This window comes from Coccidioides immitis (genome assembly GCF_000149335.2).
Source record: "Coccidioides immitis RS genomic scaffold supercont3.6, whole genome shotgun sequence".
Classification (NCBI taxonomy): domain Eukaryota; kingdom Fungi; phylum Ascomycota; class Eurotiomycetes; order Onygenales; family Onygenaceae; genus Coccidioides; species Coccidioides immitis.
The window spans coordinates 989,689-1,005,021 of NW_004504312.1; the positions used below are offsets into that span (position 1 = coordinate 989,689).

Here is a 15,333-nt window from a genome sequence, read left to right on the forward strand (position 1 = left end):
AGCAGGGCGTTTCTGATAAAGCTTGTCTGCGAAGGCGCAACTCCGATGTAATCACGTGATTTGTTGTTTAGTCACCCGAAATCGAGTTGCTGATTGGCCCAGACACCAAACTGCCCTAAATGCACCCACACAGAATTCCAACCAAAGTCGCTAAGCGAGTCCGCACCTCTAATTTTGCTTCGACAGCAACCTGAACGACAACCAACGACCGACGCTCGTCATCCACACCTTTTGCCTGCAACACCCACCATCTTCCTCGACCAGGTGTAATCAGCGTCAAAATGTCCGACAGCGGGGAAGTCGAGGTCGAAAACCCGTCCGGGTTCCCGGTGCTGCCCAAGGATGTTGCCTCTGAGATTGGCAGCGTCAAACTCTTCAACAAGTGGAGTTATGAGGATATCGAGGTTCGGGATATATCTTTGACGTACGTGCGGCCTTCCTCTTCTTGCCTCCCTTCCTTCGTGTTGTTTCTCGACCGGCCGACTCTGGGAGCTTCTGCGATAAGAAGATGAAGAATACGGAGCGATATGGAAGTTTTGACCTAGGCTGGACATTTTTGCTGACCTTTGGATCTTTGACCAATGCAGCGACTACATCCAAATCAGACAACCTGTGTACCTCCCTCACTCCGCCGGCCGTTATGCCGCCAAGCGCTTCCGCAAGGCCCAGTGCCCTATCATTGAGCGCCTTACCAACTCCCTCATGATGAACGGCCGAAATAACGGCAAGAAGTTGATGGCTGTCCGAATCGTCGCTCATGCCTTCGAAATCGTACGTTTTCTTGCCCTTCTACTTTACATGTTTGCTAGATTCTTGAAGGGAACGGTGCTTTTTTTTGGTTGAGAAATGGTATTAATGACTGGGCTTCGAACTGCAGATTCACATCATGACCGATCAGAACCCCATTCAGGTCGCCGTTGATGCCATTGCCAACTGTGGCCCCAGAGAAGACAGCACTCGTATCGGTTCTGCTGGTACTGTTCGTCGTCAGGCCGTTGATGTTTCCCCCCTCCGCCGCGTTAACCAAGCTATTGCCCTCCTCACCATCGGTGCCCGCGAGGCTGCCTTCCGCAATGTAAAGTCTATTGCTGAGTGCCTCGCTGAAGAATTGATCAACGCCGCCAAGGGAAGCTCGAACTCATACGCCATCAAGAAGAAGGACGAGTTGGAGCGTGTCGCGAAGAGCAACCGATAAACGATTTTTCGAAAAAGTATTATGGTTGTTACTTTTGTCGTATCGGGGCGGGTGGTGTCCGGTTTCGGTGGATTTGCCTTCATATGCCACTCCGGTCTTTTGGACTGCTATTTGAAAGAACAAAATCCGAACGGATAACCTTTCTATCATGTAGCCGAAATGCAATTATGAAGTTTTCAAATGTCTGCCGAGCTACTTTCCTACTACCCATTTGTTTGTAGGATTCTCTTCGCTGTTTTCATGGGTAGCACGTGTAGACTGTTGCAAAATGGGTCGCAGAATTAAAAGCCTAGCCTCTGCTTTCAAATAATGTATATTGTTGTCTACAATACGGAGTACTCGTACCTTGATCACCGTTGGTCGTGGTGTCGCCCCGTCGCAGTTAAAGCACTAGCGGCACTGGCGACGGAAGTAAAATCTAGACTTTTGAGTTCGCAGAATTTCCGCATTTTCTTGCCCGCAACGTTCAACGCCCATATTCTGCTAAGAAGCTCCATTATCATGGGAAAGCGCAAACTAGGTGCCTTAGAAAAGGTGGATGCTGACCTGTAAGAAAAATAAATTGGCTGGCATCCTAATGCGTTCTAAACTTTCGCTGACAGCGTTTCTCAGGACAAATCTTCAATACAAAATACGGCGAGATCCCAAGTACGTTCCTACATTAATGAATGCCCATACGGAGAAATATCTAACCGGCTTGACTCTTTTTGCTTGACAGATCCTATGTCGAAGATTTCCGCAGCCAACATTTCCAATATGAATCCCACCGAGAGATATTCATGGCGGCGCCATCTTCCGCCACGGACAACGGCATCATATCGCTCCGGGACCTAATCGATTTCGTTGCGCATGTTGCAGACTGCTACCCAAGCATTACCAAAGACTTTCCGCAAGAGTTGATTGAAATTTTGTCCCTGCATCATACGGTATTGGACGCGGACTTGAGGGAGAAGATTGTAACGAGCTTGGTATTGCTGAGAAAGAAGGACATCATCGACTCTGCTACGTATGTGGTTACTGGCTAACCTATTTTCATTCCTTTGGACCTTACAGCTGACTGTTTCCTCCTGTAGCCTTTTACAGACCCTCTTCCCAATTCTCGTCTCAACTCCCAGCAAAACGCTACGAGCGTTACTATTCCAAAAAATCATTTCTGACCTCCGCACTTCGAACTCGAAAGGTGTCAATCACAAATTAAACCGGACGATTCAGACAGTGCTTTTCAACCTCGTCACTTCCGACCGGACCTCATCAAAAGCACTTTGGGCAATCAAGATTACGCGAGAGCTTTGGAGGCGACAAATATGGACCGACGCCAAGGCGGTAGAAATTATGAAAGAGGCCTCATTGGCGGAGAATGAGAAAGTAATAGTTGGAGGAGTACGCTTTTTCCTCGGTGGTGACAAAGAGCGAGAGGAGCTAGAAGATGAAAGTAGCGATGAAGAGGACTTGGATGTAGCTCGCATAAGACATCAGGTCGGAATCAACAAGAAAAGTAAGAAGAAGGCTCGGCAGGTGGAAAAAGCAATCGCGACAGTCAAGAAAAAGGAGCGCAGAAAGAATCAACCTCACCCTTTGAACTTTTCAGCCCTCCATCTCCTGCACGACCCTCAAGGCTTTGCGGAAACCCTCTTTCAGAAACATCTACAGAACACAAAATCTCGGCTGAATCTGGAACAAAAACTCCTCGTTTTGCAGCTGGTGTCCCGCCTTGTGGGCTTACACAAGCTCACTGTCATTCAGCTCTATTCCTATTTCTTGAAGTATCTAACGCCGAAGCAACCATCGGTTACTTCTTTCCTCGCCAGTCTCGCCCAGTCTACCCATTCTCTTGTCCCTCCTGATGTCCTCGAGCCGTTGGTAACGAAGATTGCGAATGAATTTGTTTCAGAAGCTGCAGCTGCAGAAGTTGCATCCGCTGGGTTGAACGCTATCCGGGAAATATGCGTTAGACAACCACTCGCAATGAATGATACCCTCCTCCAAGACCTCGTCATGTATAAGAAAAGTAAAGATAAAGGAGTTATGATGGCAGCCAAGGGACTTTTAGGACTATACAGAGAGGTCGGTGCCGGGATGCTGAAAAAGAGAGACCGAGGAAAGGATGCCAGCATTGCGCTGAGAACAGGAGGACAGAAAGAGAAGAGATACGGAGAAGAGCAGGCTGGTGAAATTGAAGGAATCGAGTTGCTTGAGCAATGGAAAGAAGAGGAAAGGCGAAAAAAGAGAAGGGAGAAGGGTTTGCCGTCCGATGGAGAAACTGGGGATGAAGAATCGGATGGTGAAGCTGATTGGGCTGCCTGGGACGTTGAAGAAGATGATAGTGATGACTCCGGTGGCTGGATCGACGTTCAAAGTGACGTGGACATCGACGTTAGCGACTCTGAGGACGAATCTCCCGCCGCGAAGAAACAGAAAACTGGGGACGATGCCTCTGGGGAGAGCAAAGATAGCCAAGATCGTCCGAAATCCGAAGAACCTGCAAGTAAAATTTCCAAACTCGCAACAACAAAAGTGTTAACTCCTGCTGACCTTGCAAAACTTGCGGAGCTGCGTGCCACAGCGACTGTGTCCGCTTTGGTTGGAAATAAATCCCGTGCACAAAAGCAGGCTGCTGCAAATGCGGCCAGACACATCGATGATCCGCTTACAGCCGCTGAAATAGAGGGCCTCGCTTCTCTGTCGGCTGGCAAAGCGACTCGAGAAGAGAAGATTGCTCGGATGAATGAGAATAAGACAGACAGATCCGAATTCAAGAGCAGGATGGCACGCAAGAAAGAAAAGAAGGAAACTGAGGGCAAGAGCACGACTAATAAGGAGAAGGCAAGGAAGAAAAACTTCCTCATGACCCTTGGAAAAGCGAAGAGCAAGAATAAACGGAGTCTGGTCGAAACGAGAGCTGTTCTTCGCGCACACAAAGAACGATCCAAAAAGGGGGGGCGAAGAGGTAATAAGTAATAGGAAAAAGATGCTTATTGCAATTGGCAGCGATTCTTGGAGGTGTATATGTATTTTCTACCTATTCCCCAAGGTGCAGTATCATGAAGAGATTATAGAAAGCTACGAATGACCCTATAATTCACAAACCTCTCTCCATCATCAGAAATCCATTGGCACACGCAAAAAGCCTCTATTTTCTCTATTATTTGAGAAATGTTGATTTAGCATCGTCATTGTGGACGCCGTTCAACAATACGTTCGGCTGACCGTTGGGTTCACGTGACCATTGAGCTTCCCGCCCCGATTGCACAGCTCGTCGAAGCTCTTCATCCTGAAGTTGCTCACTCACTCTCAAGGTATCAACTGAAAAGCGGCTGATATAATTCCCTTCTACATTTCACTACTAGCTATTTTCCGGTAACAGATATCTCATTTGCTGTTTCGTGAAAGATCGCTTCGCATACAAGTTTCCAGGGACCGATACAAATTATCTCATTAGTTTCCCCATTCGACGGGGGTAATGCTGCTGAGCAGCATTCCCAGCTCAAAAGCTCTTAGATTTTGATTCAGCACCCATTCGCGATGGCTTCACCACGGCCTACTGCGACGCCAGCTGCCGGGTTATCAGCTGCGCCCACCCAACCTCTCACCCCTCCTGCAGAACGCCCCTCCTCGTCTAGCAATCCAGCTTCCGGAAATCCATCCAACGCCGCATTAACCTCAGCTACGGCTAATCCTCCGCAAGTTCCTGGAACTTCTCTCCAAGATAACGGAAAGTCAAGGCGACCTCGCGATGCCCGTTTGATACATATGCTCCTTGCCTCTTCTGGCGTCAACGCGTATCAAGAACGAGTGCCCCTTCAGCTCCTCGATTTCGCATATCGTTATACCTCTAGCGTCCTGCAAGATGCTGTATATCTTGCAACAGAGGGCTATGCTGGTGAGGTACCAGGCCCCAAGGGCACCGACGGCGGAAAAACGCAGCAGTCGTCGTTGGAGGTTTCGTCCGTGAGCCTTCAGGCGCTACGATTGAGCATTGCGTCGCGATTGCATTATCAGTTTCAACCTGGTTTGCCAAAAGAATTTTTAATGGATATTGCTGCGGAGCGAAATCGGATTATGCTTCCTGGACTTTCTAGGGGTGCAGAGGGTGGAGCGTCCAATGTGGCTGCACCTGGTGTAGTCATGGGTGGTATGAGGCTTCCACCAGAGAGGTTTTGCCAAACCGGTGTGGGCTGGGGCTTACGAGAAGAATGGGAAAGCGAAGGCGAGGAAGAGATGGAGATTGATGCCGCCGCACAGCAAGGAGCTCCTCCAGCCGCGGGCGCCGGCGAGGAAGAGGGCGGCGCCGAGGACGATGATATCGACGGGAAAATGGAAGATATCTTTGGCGAAGACCCTATGGACGAGGATAATCCGGATGGAGACAAAACCATGACGGGTGTTTAATCCATTTTCCCTTTCTTCCTCCGAATATTTTTCCAAATTTCCACTGGGCGATGTGGGCAAAATCTATTGTTGCTCGTTTTCTTTTATTTTTTTTCCGGAGTTACGCTGCCTTTTTCGAATGGGATTAGGTCTGGTTTGGCGGTTTCATAGCTGGTGTCTTTGGTGTGTTTAGGTCATTAAGGAGAGAGGCATTTCCATGGAGGTCTGGACTAGCGGAGATATACTATGGTTATATCTGTATTGTACACTATATTCTAGAAGAAAATGAAAAAGTATCATAACCCAACCATGACTCAACTCCTGTGACGCCGCGAAATGCGTAAATATCCTAGGTGTAAGGGAGATTGTACACCCCCCAGTAGCTTCAAACCCTGGGGCTCTCATGGGCAGCCTGTCCTCAAACGGCCTCATTCCATCCAAACCAAGTATCCAAACGTACTTCCTACTCTTTTCAATCGAGTAACCTACTGCTTGCTGAACCTCGTGGCCGCCATCATCTTTTCCCCCTGCCAAGCCAGCCTCCACTACCCCCATCGGCAGCCTTCTGCTCACCTGTCTGTGCTTTTCGTCTCTTCTCACCCTCTCTCATCATCGCAATGACCTCTTTCCTCCGTTCTTCGACCATCCGATCTTCATGCTCACGAGCTTTTCTTCGTTCTTCTCGCCCCGCAAACCATTCCTCTCGCGCTCGATCTTCTTCCTCGGGTTTGGCATGCTCAACCATACAGGCGTTCATCGCTAGTCTTTCTTTTCGGCATACCCATGTAGCAGTGACCGTGCGATTAAGCGCGCAAGCCGCAAATTCTGTTAAATGAGTCGGGGTTAGTCAACGAGATGGGCAGAAGTGTGAGCGTAAACGTGGGGAGGAACCTTTTATTTCCGCCGCACAGTAGCCTCGAACACGCTTGTAATATATAGCTTTGACTTCAGCCTCTTGCGTTGCCGAGAGGGGGGTTGGGTTCCGGAGATTTATGGTCGAAGGAGCGGAGCCGGGCGGAGGATTGCTCGCGGTTTCGGGGGAGGATGTGGCTGCTGCCATCATTATTAGCGCTCAATGCGACCAGCAGAGAGCGCTGAGGAGATAAGCGGGCTGCTAATATATGTATAATAACTTCGTACGAAAATAATTGGCTTTCCAATTGGAAAGTTGTCGGGAGCTGGTGTAGTGGGAAGGTTTGCGTTTTGTTATCAGATCGGACGGGATGTTTGGTGTGGAGTGGGCGAGCCAATTTGTGTTGAACCATGTACTTATGTAGTTAGTTAAGTTAGTTACTCCGAAGCTGAGCTTCGAAAAACGCTAAGTTAGAGAAATTTTGAGATCACCAAGAAATCAACCCGCCTACGCGCCCGCTCAACTCTTCAGCCTACCCTACCTTTTTCCGCTCCCTGTTATACGTGTTCCTAGGTAATTTGGTTATTTAATCGGATATTTCTCATTTTTTTTCTCTTTATAAAGGAGCTATCTATTGCACCCTTAACTCGTTTGGCGAAAATCTAATCCAATGTCTTCCCTCCGGAACGCCGTCCAGCGACGGCAACACCGTGAGCGAGCACAGCCCGTCGCACGCGAAAAATGGGGGATCCTCGAAAAGCACAAGGCAAGGACATAACATGCTTTAACAAAGAAAATTAAAAAATAAAAAAAATATATGAAAAAGTTCCAACGCTTAAATACTAACACGCCCATGCAACAGGACTACTCCCTCCGTGCGGCCGATTACAACCTCAAAAAGGCTAAACTCCAACGTCTGCGCGAAAAGGTGCGCGATCGAAACCCCGATGAATTTGCTTTCGGAATGGTGTCCGCGGGTTCGCGGACCCAAGGGCGTCATGGTGCGAGAGATGCCACGCAGTCTACGCTGAGTCTGGAGACAGTAAAGTTACTGAAGACGCAGGATGCGGGTTACCTGCGGGTTGTGGGTGAAAAAGTGCGAAGGCAGATGGAGCAGGTGGAGAAGGAGGTTAGATTACAAAATGGAGTGAAAGCAGCCCTGGGCAAGGGTAAACCCGGGGATGGGCTAGATGATGAGGATGAGGATGAGGATGGGGCCCTTGGTGGGATTACTGCGAAAAAAACTGGGCGGAAGGTCGTTTTTGTAAATTCTGTCGACGAGCAGAAGAATTTCGTCGACGGGATCAACGAAGACGATGGGGACCAAAGCGAGGATGAGACCGTGCAAAAGGATCAGGCGACTGCGCAAAGAAAATCCAAGAAGCAGCTCGAAGCGGAAGCACGGATGCGACGGGAAATTCAAGCTGCTAAAAAGCTGAAAAAACGAGCCGCTGAATCAAGGTTGAGAAAGCTTGAAGCGTTGAAGAAGCAGTACCAGGATATTGTGGCTGCAGAGCAGGAGCTGGATCTGCAACGAGCAAAGATGGAAAATTCAGTCGGTGGTGTGAACAAGTACGGCGTCAAGTGGAAGGTCAGAGAGCGCAAAAGATAATCTGCTTGTGCTCTGTCTTTGATTTTATGACACGATGATACCTCTTTGATGTTTCCTTTTGGTTTTTCTATGATCTACTCCGCATTCTTCGGCGTTATATAGACGCGGATCTTTTCAGATGTATTGCAATGAGGAGATCTGAGGTGGGTCATATCTAGCATTCATTATTTCATAAAAGTATTCACTTTTCTAATTTTACATAGCCATGTTACTTTTAGAAACAAAACCGGACTACTCCGAAATATCGTCGAGGGACAAAGTACACACTACACGATCAAGGTAGCCCTCCAGTGCATATATAAAAGATCTCAAAGGACGAGTAATAAACTCTAGCCCTTATTTTGCTTCATCCAATCGACACGGATGCTGACGGCCCGGCGATGGGCATCGAGACCCTCCACAGATGCAAGTTGCATAACAGCCTGTGAAACATTCCTTAGTCCTTCAGCCGTAAGGTTGGAGCTGGTGATGTGTTTTACGAAGGAAGCAAGGTTAACGCCGGAGTATTGCTTTGCATAGCCATAAGTTGCTAGAAGGGGAGGATGTTAACCAGCAGCTAAGATTCACAAAAACAGTAGTTAGACTTACGTAGTGAATGATTCACTCCAGCAGAGTAATCACCAACGCTCTCTGGAGTCCATTCGCCGATGAAGACACTACCAGCATTTTCTACCATAGATACTACATTTGCGGCGTCCCGGATCTGAAGGATAAGGTGCTCAGGGGCATATTCATTGCTTAGGGCAAGGGCCTCTTCGATATCTCTCACGACGAAAGTGACCGAGTGTTCGATAGAACCTCTCACAATATCGACGCGAGGAAGCTCACTGGCTTGTCGATGCAATTCATCCTCGATGGCAGCCAGTTCTGCATCATTCAGATCAACAGCGATCAGGATAACCTGGGAATCAACGCCATGTTCAGCCTGGCTGAGTAAGTCCGATGCAACAAATGCAGGATTTGCGTGCTTATCAGCAATGGCCAAGACCTCGCTGGGACCCGCAGGCATATCGATGCTCACGCCGGCCGAGGTGTCATTGGAAACAAGCATCTTAGCAGCTGTCACAAATTGATTTCCAGGTCCAAGGATCTTGTCGACCTTGGTAACGCTCTCCGTGCCATACGCCATCGCGGCCACCGCCTGAGCGCCTCCGGCAAGCACAATACTTTCAGCTCCAACCTTTTGTGCAATGTAAACGATCTCGGGTGAGATACTGCCATCCGAACGTGGTGGAGAAGCCAGGACAATCTTCTTACACCCAGCAACCATGGCAGGAACTCCCAGCATTAGCGCAGTAGAAGGTAACACAGCTGTACCGCCGGGGACATAGAGACCAACTCTTTCGATAGGGCGGACAAAACGAGAGCAGACGACCCCCGGCATTGTCTCCACCTGGAGGGGTTTATCTTCTTTCTGTGCAGCATGGAAACGCCTAATGTTTTCGAAACTAATGTCAATCGCCTCTTTGGTCTCTGGTGTAAGTTTCATGAGATCTTCAGAAAATGGAGCGCGAAGAACAGGCGACGTGAGGGACGTTGCCTTCTCGAATTTGTGGGTGTATTTCAGAACGGCGGCATCTCCATTCTCTCGCACGTCTTGAATAATAGGCTTCACCAGACCCACAATAGCTTCATTGGACTTTTGCGATGGGCGCTGGAGAGCATCTTTGATGTCCTTCTGTGAAGCTGAGGCGGTGTTATACCGTTTCATCCGAATTCTCTGATCGACCGGTTTGTCCGTCTCGACCGATCCAGCCGTCTTCTGAACCCCCGTGGGAGCAGCAAGGCCAACCTTAGCAGCCCAGTCTGGCTTCGCGTCGCCTTTTCTTCGCTTCACCTTCATGCTCTTCAAATCAAGGTTCCTTTCAACATCTTCTAGGCTTACGCCAGCTGAGATGCACTTTGTTAAAGCAAAGTAAATAAGATCAGCGGCTTCAAAAGCAGTTTCTTCCTTTGTCGATGCTTTGCACAATTCTTCGGCTTCTTCCATAATTTTTGCGTCCAATAGTTTTGCGTCGTTGAAGAGCCGCGATGTATACGATCCCGGCGGGGCGTCCTGCCTCCGTGCTTGTAATGTTTTTTGGAGACGAGAAAGCCCCGTGTAGGAGCCAAAGCAACTGGCAGTTCCCAAATGACAAAATCCTGAACACAGTGTCAGCGGGGTGAACCAAGTCACGATACAGGTTTTACCATTGAACGAACCTCTGCCTTTCTGCTTGACGACGAAAATCAAGCAATCACTGTCGCAGTCAAGCCCAACTCTGACCAATTCCTGTATATCCCCGCTGGATTGGCCTTTATACCATAAACCACGCTTCCGGCTTTGGTACACTCCTGTTCCAGTTTTCAATGCCTCTGAAATACTCTTCTCGCTACTCCAGACAAGCCCCAACGCCACTCCACGCTCATCCGTGACTATCGTAGCATAGAGACCAGTGTTGTTATCCGGGATAGCACCGGTAACCAGCAGCTTGACAGCAGAGTTCCCTTCATCGTCAACCGTTAATGATGTAGACGGGATTATGCTAATAACCCTTTCCTGTTCGTTCAGGAGGAAGTTTGTCTGTGTCGTCTCGCCGATCGAGGAGCGGTATACGGTTCTTACCAAGGAATTGTCATCAAGTTCGGATAGAATAGCGTCAATGGGGGAGGATCCTGCGCTGTGAACACATATTTCGCGTCTCTCCTTATCCTCTAAAATCCAAGTTTTCAGTTGGGCGACCTCGTCTGCGGATGAGATCGAAACGACCAATCGAGACGAGGGGACGGATTGTTCTTTCAACAATGATGTCAATTGTCCCAGCGTCACAAACACATTCGATGCTCCGGCATTGAGAATGTCCACAACATCTCCCACAGACTCAATAGCAGTAGCGTCGACGCATATCTCGAAAGTGGTGAAATTCGCGTTGATAAACGAGAGAGCCTGTTCCAAGCTAGGTGACTTGAGAAGCACGCAGCCGAAATATGAAACTTGTTTTAGGGTGAGGCCACTGGGAGAGGGAGAGGATATCGAGTCCGCATCGACGGAGATAAGGAATGGTAAAGACATTGCAGGGTGGCCTTGCGGCTCAAGTTGAGCCCAGAACAAACGAAAGTCGAAAGACCTTGATCAGAGGTATAGCCCGATTGAGGGGATTCAAGCATTCAAGCAAGCAGCAAAGTCGATGCGAAGATTCCAGCCCCCTGCGCAATTGAGTCACCCAAAAGTTGAATCCATAAGGTTCTCCCGTCCCAAGGCCATATTCTCCACGGAGAATTATATTTCCGCGTTGCCCCTCAGGCCAAAGCCCGTTATCGGAGAGCTGGGCGGATAGTTACCAAGCTTGGAGGGAGAAACAAAACTTCACCGTTTGCTGCGGTGCATCTCAATTCTTACATCCCTGACAGCACAGAGTTTGTCATGTATTAATCATGTTTCCTTATTTATTTATTTATTTATTTATTTATTTTTTTTTAATTTTTCAGGGGCTGAACAAGTCAACTACCTCATCAACTACAATCAGATTCTCTGTACGGAGTACACCTCGCCAGCCGCTGGACCTCCTTCTTGTGTGACTTCGAGCATGATCCATCGTTGAGATCCATCGTTGAGCAGTAGCGCCAGATCTCTCTGCAACGAAAAGGCCTGCGCTTTATGCCCTGAGTTAATGGGATGGGGCTCTTAGTCTTGAGGTGTCTTTGATGGCACTGCTCGATGCATTCCTATATGCTGGACTTCATAACGAAACTGGAAATATTTGACAATTCCAAGGCACAGGACTCTCAAGGGCTGCATCGACAGCGATGATAGCAGGAGCAGGGTATTCTCTGCCGAATGGTATACGCCATCTTGTGCGGAGTACAGGGTCTATGATAGCAAATTTGTTTACGCAGTTATGGAGGACAGGTATTCCACGTTGTGGGTGTGAGGGGTTATGCCGACAGCATTCCCTGGTTATCCTTGACGTTCCAAGCAACAACACAAAAACAGCTCCTAAATTGGGATTACTCCTCCATAAAACCCAAGTTTAACTGGGAAAAAAAAAAAAAAGAAACACACCCATGGAGGACCCCACATGTACTCTGGACAATCCATGTTGAGACGTGGTGGCACCTGATGTGGTGATGTCATTCGATAACTACTACAAAAACAGTGGGCCAAGAGTGGAACAGATAAAGTCGTCAAATCACTCAACAAGCCACCCGAAGCTCCAGGTACAACCATAATGGTTCTGTTAACAGAGGAAGATGCCGGAAAACTGGACGGTGGCTGACCAGTGTTGGGGTCTCGTCCGATCAAGGCCATTGTTGAATTTTCATCATGGCCAATCATTCCTGTGTGAGCTAGTTTAAAGTGCGGTCCGTGGGAAGCTTGCATTCCAAAAAGCAACATACAGATCGTTTCCATTTTTGTCTGAAGAATTCTACAACTGGTACCCTCCAACTAATATGCCACAGGAAATCTCGACACTTTGGAAGCCTCTGCACTGGGGGCTAGACTCCATAGCCGTTAACCCTCTTCCCTCGCCATCCATGCGCACCAGCTGGACAACAAGTCAGCCCATCTGATCACCCGGACATGGCTTCGAGGATAGTCGACGTAGTCACCTAATAGTCTCCCCTCTGGCTGCATGACCGACACATCGGATGCGCATCAACAGGGGCAATGGCCAGTCGGGAGCCGGACGCGGGCGTGTCGATCGCTGTTTCTCCGGACCCACGGCAGCTCTGGCCTTGGCAGAGCAAACAAACAAGCAAGTTCGTGGTTTCCACGGCTGGCGCCTCGCGCCCCGCGTCCTGGCAGAGATGTGAAGTGAGTCTCTGCTGTCCAATGCCGACGGTCTGTCTTCGTTCGAGCGGGCCCGGGACGCCTGCTTGGATCCTTTTTCCCCCCCAATGCGCATCTTTTCTTCCCCTCCTGGCCAGGGCTATATCTGCTTGGCGGAGTCTCTCGTTATATACTGTACTCCATACATAAGTATATACTCTCTCCTCTTTAGACGTACCTACGGAGTACGGAGTCGATCCTTTGAAGAGGGAAAAAAACAAAAAAAAATTATAATAATAAAGATGAAGGGATCCCCCGTACTCGCCGTATGCGCTGCAGCGCTGACGCTCATTCCATCTGTCGTTGCCCTTCCCATGATTGATAAGCACCTCCCAAGCTCCATCGGTCAATCTTCCTACAAGACGAGTCGAGAACGAGCCGAAGCCGTCAAAGATGCCTTCAGATTTGCCTGGAATGGGTATTTGGAACATGCATTCCCAAACGACGAGTTACATCCGGTGTCCAATACGCCCGGCAATTCTCGGTATTGCCCGATGCCCGGTTTTGCTGCATGAGATCAAAGCTCTTACCCTGACACAGGAACGGCTGGGGCGCTTCTGCCGTCGATGCGCTCTCGACCGCGATCATCATGGACATGCCAGACGTCGTCGAGAAGATTCTCGACCATATCTCCAACATCGACTACTCCCAAACAGATACCATGTGTAGCCTGTTTGAAACCACCATTCGCTACCTAGGAGGCATGATATCCGCCTATGATCTGCTGAAGGGACCTGGTTCACATCTTGTGTCGGATGTATTTGCTCCCGCTCAGAAGCAACACCGCTCTTTGGAGCAATACTGATGTGCATCAGCCTGCAAAAGTCGACGTGCTGCTTGCGCAATCGCTGAAACTGGCCGATGTACTGAAGTTCGCCTTCGATACAAAGACTGGCATACCGGCAAACGAGTTGAATATCACGGATAAGTCTACGGTGAGGCGGAACCCCCTTCATTTCGGTCTCTTGCCCGAACCCTTGAGAGGGGTGAAAGCTAATCAGTCATGACCATACATATAGGACGGTTCGACAACTAACGGGCTCGCCACAACTGGCACCCTAGTCTTGGAGTGTTAGTGCACTATTCACTTACTGGTTCGTCGACGGCCCTAACATGCATACAGGGACTCGTCTCTCGGACATAACTGGCGACCCGGAGTACGGCAGGCTAGCACAGAAGGGGGAATCGTACCTCCTCAACCCACAACCGTCATCGAGCGAGCCATTTCCCGGCCTGGTCGGTCGCACTATTGACATTGAGACGGGCCTATTCCGCGATGATTATGTCAGTTGGGGAGGAGGATCGGATTCGTTTTACGAGTATCTTATCAAGATGTACGTCTATGACAAGGACCGGTTTGGAAAGTACAAGGAGAGGTGAGTTATACACTGTTCGACTCCTGATCGGCGTGGTTATGTGGGCTAAAATTAAGTACCAGGTGGGTGACTGCCGCCGAATCCACCATTAAACACTTAAAATCTTCGCCGTCTACTAGAAAGGACTTGACATTTGTGGCGACGTATTCCGGGGGGAGACTCGGTCTCAACTCTGGTCATTTGACATGCTTTGATGGCGGTAATTTCCTCCTGGGAGGCCAGATACTTGACCGAGACGACTTCACCAAGTTTGGGCTCGAGCTTGTTGAAGGCTGCTACGCTACGTATGCTGCGACCGCAACGAAAATCGGCCCCGAGGGATTCGGCTGGGATGACACGAAGGTCCCTGAGGCCCAAGCAGAATTCTACAAAGAGGCCGGGTTCTATATCACAACCAGCTACTATAACCTCCGACCGGAGGTCATCGAGAGCATCTATTATGCTTACCGAATGACGAAAGATCCTAAGGTAAGTGTATCGGATACGTCGGCCTCAAAGCGTCAAGTGGTCTGACACCTTCGCCCCTGCAGTATCAAGAGTGGGCATGGGATGCCTTCGTGGCGATCAACGCAACGACGCGCACAAGCACCGGTTTCACCGCCATTGGGGACGTCAATACGCCAGACGGAGGTCGAAAGTATGACAACCAGGAGAGCTTCCTCTTTGCTGAAGTGATGAAGTACTCCTATCTCATCCACTCACCAGGTATAATAAATATCCGGCCTTCATGCCCGCCCAGGGACTAGGGGTTGCAAGTGACTGACTGACGATTGCGTAAAAACAGAAGCAGACTGGCAGGTAGCCGGTCCCGGAGGAACGAATGCATACGTATTCAACACCGAAGCACATCCGGTGAAGGTCTTCAGCAGGGGGTGTTGATACTGCGTTCTGTCATGGCGCGCGGAGATGCGGAAGTTTCGTGACGACTTGCTGGACCTTTTTTTTGCGATGGAGAGTAGTTAGTTGATGAGGTCGAGCAAATTGCTCTGTAGGAGCCTGGCGAGTGTGTTTTGGACGTAGTACTCCGTAGCCAGCCCACAGCAAAATCCACCCTATGAATGAAAAGTGTGTCAAGCACATCTGTACAATACATACATCGCAGCAGCTGTTCTGTTCCCC

At 49.3% G+C, this 15,333-nt stretch overlaps 8 protein-coding genes across 8 annotated transcripts; 5 read left to right on the plus strand and 3 right to left on the minus strand.

The window, feature by feature from the left end:
• Positions 1-166: 166 nt before the first annotated feature.
• CIMG_03305 (40S ribosomal protein S5) lies at positions 167-1,478 on the plus strand. Its single transcript, XM_001243863.2, has 3 exons — positions 167-424; positions 588-771; positions 878-1,478. Exons 1-3 carry the CDS (start codon positions 282-284, stop codon positions 1,193-1,195), a joined length of 645 nt encoding a protein of 214 aa, XP_001243864.1. The 5' UTR covers positions 167-281; the 3' UTR covers positions 1,196-1,478.
• A 218-nt stretch (positions 1,479-1,696) lies between these two features.
• On the plus strand, positions 1,697-4,281 carry CIMG_03306 (SDA1 domain-containing protein; the record flags this gene model as incomplete). Its single annotated transcript, XM_001243864.2, has 4 exons — positions 1,697-1,743; positions 1,808-1,843; positions 1,914-2,201; positions 2,269-4,281. The coding sequence occupies 4 exons, from the start codon at positions 1,697-1,699 to the stop codon at positions 4,151-4,153; spliced, it is 2,256 nt and encodes a 751-aa protein (XP_001243865.2). The 3' UTR covers positions 4,154-4,281.
• A 211-nt stretch (positions 4,282-4,492) lies between these two features.
• On the plus strand, positions 4,493-5,868 carry CIMG_03307 (transcription initiation factor TFIID). The gene has a single exon (XM_001243865.2). The coding sequence runs from the start codon at positions 4,718-4,720 to the stop codon at positions 5,582-5,584; it is 867 nt and encodes a 288-aa protein (XP_001243866.1). The 5' UTR covers positions 4,493-4,717; the 3' UTR covers positions 5,585-5,868.
• Positions 5,783-6,737, minus strand: CIMG_03308 (uncharacterized protein). The gene is made up of 2 exons (XM_001243866.2): positions 6,455-6,737; positions 5,783-6,388 (listed from the first exon to the last, which is right to left on the minus strand). Exons 1-2 carry the CDS (start codon positions 6,624-6,626, stop codon positions 6,078-6,080), a joined length of 483 nt encoding a protein of 160 aa, XP_001243867.2. The 5' UTR covers positions 6,627-6,737; the 3' UTR covers positions 5,783-6,077.
• Positions 6,738-6,919: 182 nt separating this feature from the next.
• Positions 6,920-8,609, plus strand: CIMG_03309 (U3 small nucleolar RNA-associated protein Utp11). Its single transcript, XM_001243867.2, has 3 exons — positions 6,920-7,182; positions 7,279-8,171; positions 8,232-8,609. The coding sequence occupies exons 1-2, from the start codon at positions 7,087-7,089 to the stop codon at positions 8,026-8,028; spliced, it is 846 nt and encodes a 281-aa protein (XP_001243868.2). The 5' UTR covers positions 6,920-7,086; the 3' UTR covers positions 8,029-8,171; positions 8,232-8,609.
• On the minus strand, positions 8,166-11,215 carry CIMG_03310 (histidinol dehydrogenase). The gene is made up of 3 exons (XM_001243868.2): positions 10,231-11,215; positions 8,617-10,170; positions 8,166-8,557 (listed from the first exon to the last, which is right to left on the minus strand). The coding sequence occupies exons 1-3, from the start codon at positions 11,078-11,080 to the stop codon at positions 8,358-8,360; spliced, it is 2,604 nt and encodes an 867-aa protein (XP_001243869.1). The 5' UTR covers positions 11,081-11,215; the 3' UTR covers positions 8,166-8,357.
• A 477-nt stretch (positions 11,216-11,692) lies between these two features.
• CIMG_03311 (uncharacterized protein) lies at positions 11,693-12,316 on the minus strand (the record flags this gene model as incomplete). Its single annotated transcript, XM_001243869.1, has 2 exons — positions 11,693-11,878; positions 12,071-12,316. 2 exons carry the CDS (start codon positions 12,314-12,316, stop codon positions 11,693-11,695), a joined length of 432 nt encoding a protein of 143 aa, XP_001243870.1.
• A 695-nt stretch (positions 12,317-13,011) lies between these two features.
• On the plus strand, positions 13,012-15,301 carry CIMG_03314 (alpha-mannosidase 1). The gene is made up of 8 exons (XM_001243872.2): positions 13,012-13,322; positions 13,379-13,595; positions 13,654-13,773; positions 13,858-13,909; positions 13,962-14,214; positions 14,277-14,682; positions 14,745-14,919; positions 14,999-15,301. Exons 1-8 carry the CDS (start codon positions 13,081-13,083, stop codon positions 15,091-15,093), a joined length of 1,560 nt encoding a protein of 519 aa, XP_001243873.1. The 5' UTR covers positions 13,012-13,080; the 3' UTR covers positions 15,094-15,301.
• The last annotated feature ends 32 nt before the right edge of the window (positions 15,302-15,333 follow it).

Bases quoted from the DNA above. Each gene is read 5' to 3' on its own strand.
- CIMG_03305 (XM_001243863.2), top strand. From the start codon at position 282: ATGTCCGACAGCGGGGAAGTCGAGGTCGAAAACCCGTCCGGGTTCCCG. The intron at 425-587 runs GTACGTGCGGCC...TGACCAATGCAG, and splicing joins GTTCGGGATATATCTTTGAC to CGACTACATCCAAATCAGAC. The intron at 772-877 runs GTACGTTTTCTT...TTCGAACTGCAG, and splicing joins TCGCTCATGCCTTCGAAATC to ATTCACATCATGACCGATCA.
- CIMG_03307 (XM_001243865.2), top strand. From the start codon at position 4,718: ATGGCTTCACCACGGCCTACTGCGACGCCAGCTGCCGGGTTATCAGCT.
- CIMG_03308 (XM_001243866.2), bottom strand. From the start codon at position 6,626: ATGATGGCAGCAGCCACATCCTCCCCCGAAACCGCGAGCAATCCTCCG. The intron at 6,389-6,454 runs GTTCCTCCCCAC...CTCATTTAACAG, and splicing joins CTGTGCGGCGGAAATAAAAG to AATTTGCGGCTTGCGCGCTT.
- CIMG_03309 (XM_001243867.2), top strand. From the start codon at position 7,087: ATGTCTTCCCTCCGGAACGCCGTCCAGCGACGGCAACACCGTGAGCGA. The intron at 7,183-7,278 runs GCAAGGACATAA...CCCATGCAACAG, and splicing joins GGATCCTCGAAAAGCACAAG to GACTACTCCCTCCGTGCGGC.
- CIMG_03310 (XM_001243868.2), bottom strand. From the start codon at position 11,080: ATGTCTTTACCATTCCTTATCTCCGTCGATGCGGACTCGATATCCTCT. The intron at 10,171-10,230 runs GTTCGTTCAATG...CACTGTGTTCAG, and splicing joins CGTCAAGCAGAAAGGCAGAG to GATTTTGTCATTTGGGAACT. The intron at 8,558-8,616 runs GTAAGTCTAACT...CTCCCCTTCTAG, and splicing joins TGGAGTGAATCATTCACTAC to CAACTTATGGCTATGCAAAG.
- CIMG_03314 (XM_001243872.2), top strand. From the start codon at position 13,081: ATGAAGGGATCCCCCGTACTCGCCGTATGCGCTGCAGCGCTGACGCTC. The intron at 13,323-13,378 runs GTATTGCCCGAT...ACCCTGACACAG, and splicing joins AATACGCCCGGCAATTCTCG to GAACGGCTGGGGCGCTTCTG. The intron at 13,596-13,653 runs GTATTTGCTCCC...GATGTGCATCAG, and splicing joins GTTCACATCTTGTGTCGGAT to CCTGCAAAAGTCGACGTGCT.